This window comes from Pteropus vampyrus, unplaced genomic scaffold, assembly GCF_000151845.1.
Source record: "Pteropus vampyrus isolate Shadow unplaced genomic scaffold, Pvam_2.0 Scaffold134, whole genome shotgun sequence".
Taxonomy (NCBI): domain Eukaryota; kingdom Metazoa; phylum Chordata; class Mammalia; order Chiroptera; family Pteropodidae; genus Pteropus; species Pteropus vampyrus.
In genome coordinates, this window is record NW_011888915.1 from 441,960 (window position 1) to 447,320 (window position 5,361).

The window sequence follows — 5,361 nt, forward strand, 5'->3', positions numbered from 1 at the left end:
CTTCTAGATAAAATACGTGTCAGATAAGCTTCCTTCAGGCAGGCGACGTAGTGCTCGTTGGCCACGAGTTTGATGTTAACGAACCAACAGTATATATTAAATAAAATGTCTTTAAACAAAAACACACATAAGGTCATGTATTGATCGGCGGATGAAAATGTGACCAGAAATTCCCAGAAACCCAACCTTGAATTTCCACGGGGGCAACAATTCAGTCTGCATTAATTCAGTGTTTGTAGTAACTTTATAGACTATAACCACCTCGAATAATGAGAACTGATTGCATTTGTTTTCTTATTCATTATTCATCTCTCCCATTAGTCTCTGAGCTTCATAGGACCTTCCCTGTTCACGGCCATGTCCTTGTGTCTGGCCCGTGGCAGTCACCCAACAAATGTCTGCTGGGGAGGGGTGGCAGTGCAGGAGTTGTGCAGGGGTGGGCGTGAGCACCTGCCTTCTTTCTCCAGGGCTTTTCCCCTAGGCCTCTCACTTAATTCCACCCTTGGACACAAGGGAGGCTGAGAAGAAGCTAGGGGTCCAGTGAGTGAGGAAAGTCACTTTATGAGGCTACTGCCAATGCATGGAGAATGTCATTAGCCACTGACTCCATTTTCCATGTTGTAAGCACATTTATTTATAGGTTCAAGGATGTGCATTTTTCCCCTTTATTGACCTCCTTAGTTTTCTGTGAATTTTCCTTCAGCCTTCTAATGGGGGTTTGCTGGGGATATACATTCTACTTGTCCTTACTTGGCCTGGAAAATAAAGTGGAGGCCAAAAACTCACAAAGAATTCTGAGAACCTCTGTCATAGCTGATCCTTTAGGCCTGCGAAACCTCTCACACAGAATAATTGTGCTCAAACCTTCAAGGATTTAGCTGCACAACTTGGCTCTGGCCTTGCAGCTGCCTCTACAACAGTAACAGCTACTTTGGGACACTTACTACCTGCCAGGTCCTGCACTAAATGCTTTACAGGTGTTATCTTACTGTCACAATTATCCTGGAAAATGATTGTTAGTAGCCCCATTTTATAGAGGAGAGAACAGAGGCTCAGAAAGGCAAAGCAGCTTGCCAAGAGTCACACAGCTGAGGCTGTCAGACTGTAGTCTCTGGAGGCAAAGCTCATAGAAACATATCACCCCCCTAGCCATGCCCCTGTTCCCCATCCCCCACTGGCTCAGCATCAGCCAGTACCCACTCACCATGCTGGGTGACAAAACTGATGCAGGCATCCACGATTATGGGGATGTCACCCCGGCTCATCTGCTGCTCCTGCAGCCCTGTGCCGCCCCCACCGGCCGCTCCCCCAATGGCTGCATTCCACGCTGAGAAGTCTAGCCGGCTCTCCCCCTGCAGATACAGGGTCCTGAGACCCAAGAGGCCTGAGTCAGAAGCAGCTCCAGAGGGTTCTCTAAGACAGGGGTCTCCTACCCCTGGGCTGTGGACGGGTACTGTCTTGTGGCCTGTTAGTAACCTGGCCGCACAGCAGGTGAGCAGTGGGCAAGCGAGTGAAGCTTCATCTGTGTTTGTAGCCGCTCCCCAGTGCTAGCATCACCACCTCAGCTCCACCTCAGATCATTAGGTATTAGATTCTAATAGGAGCACCAGTTCCTGGTGCCAAAAAGGTTGGGGACCACAGTTAAGAGTCCTAGGATCACAAAGACCACATTTCCCAGATGCACCAGCAGGGGGCAGCAACATCCACCCCAGGCAGGGCCCCTAAACTAGGGAAGGAACTTTGAGGAAGTGGGCAGTGGTCCAGCAGGACAGGGTGGAGTGTGTGGGCTGAGCTCTAGAAAGGGGTGGGGGTGGGGCAGAGTTCACCGTAGGGGCAACAATTACCTTCCTGTCTCCACCAGGACCAAATGCTCCTTCTTGTCTGGGGTGTCAGCTGCTGAGACTACACCTGGAAGGAGAGGCATCGGAGATTATCATCATCGTGACTAATAGTTATGCAATATTTAGGGTATGTAGGTTCCAGGCTTACAAACAATGCAGCATTAAATCCTATGAGTTGCATATTATCCTCATTTTACAGGTGACACATAAAGCTCAAAGAGGTTAAGTAACTTGCCTCTGATTATGTGCTATAAAATGGCAAAGCTAAACTTAAACTCAGGTCTCTTATCTTCAAAGCCTTAAAACGCTACCCCATACTGTTCCTCTTTTAGGAGAAAGTGAGAGTACCCAATTCTCTCTTCCAGTCCCTGACCAGCAAGTGACTCTAAATAATGATAACAACAATATTTAAAACATATAACATTTACTGAACACTTATAAGATGTCTCCTGCCAGGCTCAGTGATAAGTGTTTTATATGTATTGCCTTATGTGAGACTTACTACAACACTGTTGTGCTCATTGTAAATATAAGGAAACTAAGGCACAGAGAGGTTAAGTACCCTGCCCAAGATCACACAGTTAGGAAGTGATAGAGTGTGGGGAGCGGGGTCTAAATTAGGCATTTTGTCTCCAGAGCTGTGCCTGAATCCACTATGTTCCTCTATTGCCCGTAGGGACCTCCAGGTAAGTAAAAGTCCACCCCATCACGGCCACCCTTCATCCTTGTCCCCACCCCTGCTCACTGATCTCCTGTAGCCGCCGCAGATGCACCATATCCTCAGGGGCTGCAGGGCCAGGGCCCGGTGCTGGACACAGGAAGAGGTGGTCACCACGAAGAAGTCCGAACCCTGACAGCCACAGGCCAGGGGCCAGGGCTGTATAGGAGGGGGACCGCAGCCACAGGCGGCCGAGCCGCACCAGCCCGGGGCCTAACAGCTGGTGGCAGCTCAGCGGGGAGAACCACTGTGGGGAAGGAGGGCATAAGGAGAGAAGATGGGGAAAGAGGACATAGGGAGAGAGGTGGGGGTGGGGGAGAGCTTAGAGTGAGAGGGACAGGGCAGAGAAAGACATGACGAGAAAGCAGAAGAGAGAGAGGAATAAAAAGGGATGGGGAGGGAGTAAAGGCGAGGCCCAAGAAGAAGGCAAGAGATGGATGGAGAAAGACGGGAGAGAAATTTAATTCAATTCAATTTGCTGCAGCCAAAACAGAGAAAAGCCCTGTGTGACAGCCTTATGCCCTTAATTGGGATGTAGGGGTAAGAAATAATGGGTAACTATAATGCTATAACTGAAGAGTCGTGACACCCTGGGAAATCCCACCAGGCCACAGGGAGAGGCTTTGTGGAGAAAGGACTATTGGAGATGCACCTCAAAGCAGTACTTCTCAAACTACCTGTGGTGAAGGAAGAGGAAGTTTTTTCTTTTATTTTTTAGAAAAAATTTCCAAACTGTCACTAACCAATACTTTCATTAAAAATAATAAAAATGAATTACTTGGAAAGTGAAACAAAAAAAGCAGCACAGATAAAATGTGAGCCCCCAATTTTTATAATTAGATTCCACACAAAATCACTCTGTCAAACTGCTATGAAATATTCTAAATGCTGACTCTCGATCTGTACTTGTCTTGTCATGGACCATAACAAAGAGTCCACGGACAAGTACAGTGTAACAGTCTGCAGCCCACACACTGGGTGGCACCACTGCCTTGAAGGATGGGCTAGGTATTTGGATAGTGTAGATAATAATGAGAGGAGACTTGGACCTGGCTAGGAGGGCCACTACAGAACCCTTAAAGGGCATGGAGACAATTCCTTGGTGTGTGGAGTTATAGTGGAAGCTGGAGAGTGGAGTCGGAGGAGTGTCAGATGCTGTAGAAATGACCTCATGAGGCCAGAAGGAAGCCCATGGATCTTGGCAATGGGAAGTCACCGGCCACTCGCAGAGTAGCAACTCAGAAGAGCACGGCAGAGGAGGGCAGCTGCAAGGGGAAGGAAACTACAGGCCACCAGGGCGTAGGACTTTCTGAGTTGTTAGGTGAGTACCAGGGTGATGAGCTGAGGGAAAAGCTATTTAAGGATGGGAGCGACTGTCGTCATCATCACCATTCCTGTGTCAGCACCCACAGACGGTGGCCCGCTGAGCGCCAGGCACCGTGGGTCTCACATGTCTCTCATGCTCAGCCCCATGGAGCGGGTCGTTAACCCCCACTCTACCCCTGTGGAAAAGCTCACAAACCGAAAAGTGGAAAAACCAAAATCCAAGAACACCGAAACCAAGGCCTGAAACTTTTAAATCCAAGGAAAAGGGGCAAGAAGGAAAAAAAACAGCCTGAACGGGAAAGGAAAAACCGGGAACGAAGAAAGCAACCTTGCCCCCGGAACCGGAAAAATGCGGGGAGGGGAGCAAGAGGCAGAGGCAGTGAGGTCTGGGCCATGAGCTTTGGGGACAGAGGCCTGATTTTGGTCCTGCGCTCTGCTGCCTCCTAGCTCTGTGATCTTGACCCGGTGACTTCATAACCTCTGAGACTCAGTTTCTTTGTGTGTAAAATGTTAATAATCCTCACCACTGAAGGTTGCTGTGAAAATTGAATGAGATATTGAGTGGGCTGTGCTTACTACAAGGCCTGGCATAGAATAAGTGCTCAGTCCACCTTAGCTGTTAATGGAAGGGGCACAGTGGCTGTAGGAATGGAGAAGACAGGATGAGGGCAAGTGGGGACAGGGAACCCATGGGAAGGGTCTCTGCTCTGTCACCTTGCCCAAGGCGCTGGTCCAGGCCTCCAGACTGTCAGCTCCATCTGTGCCAAAATGCTGGATCCTCCCTCCGGTAAGGATGAGCTCAAAGGAAAAAGGAAACCTGAAGAGAAGATGAGGTTAGGGAGGAGAATGGGGCCATGGAGGGGGCTTCAGGATCAGGATCAGGAAGGGAAAAGGGGAGCTCGATGAGCATGGGGGGCTGTTACCTGTCAAGGTCACCTGAGTCAGTGGGTGGAGGGCTCACACCCAAACATACAACATCCTGGGGCTGGATGAGGCTGAGGGGTTCAGGGCTGCTTTCTGACACAAACATTTCCAGAGCCGCTCCCAGCACGCACCACATTCGTTGGGGAGCTAAGGGACAAACTGATCGTCAGCAGGCAGACGACCTCTGTCCCTACTTTCAGAATTCCCATTCACCAGATCTTCATTCTGTGCCAAGCCTTTGTATGATCTCACCTAATCTTCACAACAATCCTATGAATGGGCGTTGTATTCACTCCTTTTTTTGTAGATGGAGATACTGGGGATTCGAATTTAGGCAGCTTGCCCAAGACTCAGGGGTAGGAAGTAGCAGAGCTGGGATTTGACCCTGACTGTCTGACTTCAGAGAACAATGCTGCCACCTAGCATGGTCCCTCCCTTACCCCGTCCACCCAGCCCAATCCTGGGCATGAGCCTACTTTGCCATTCTAGCCCTCTCCTCCTTCTCTTCCCCTCTAGTGCCCGTCCTAGTTTCCCCATCTCCCCCCATCCCTC

General features: G+C 49.6%; 1 protein-coding gene across 1 annotated transcript in view; it reads right to left on the bottom strand.

Annotated features, from left to right (window-relative positions):
• Window positions 1-5,361, bottom strand: part of ARAP3 (ArfGAP with RhoGAP domain, ankyrin repeat and PH domain 3) — a 21,508-nt gene that overhangs the window by 7,899 nt on the left and 8,248 nt on the right. The window contains exons 9-13 of the mRNA XM_023534913.1: window positions 4,809-4,968; window positions 4,600-4,702; window positions 2,587-2,806; window positions 1,845-1,908; window positions 1,151-1,368 (exon numbers count right to left, since the gene is read on the bottom strand). Coding sequence (XP_023390681.1) covers window positions 1,151-1,368; window positions 1,845-1,908; window positions 2,587-2,806; window positions 4,600-4,702; window positions 4,809-4,968 — 765 coding nt within the window. The remainder of the gene's footprint in view (window positions 1-1,150; window positions 1,369-1,844; window positions 1,909-2,586; window positions 2,807-4,599; window positions 4,703-4,808; window positions 4,969-5,361) is intronic.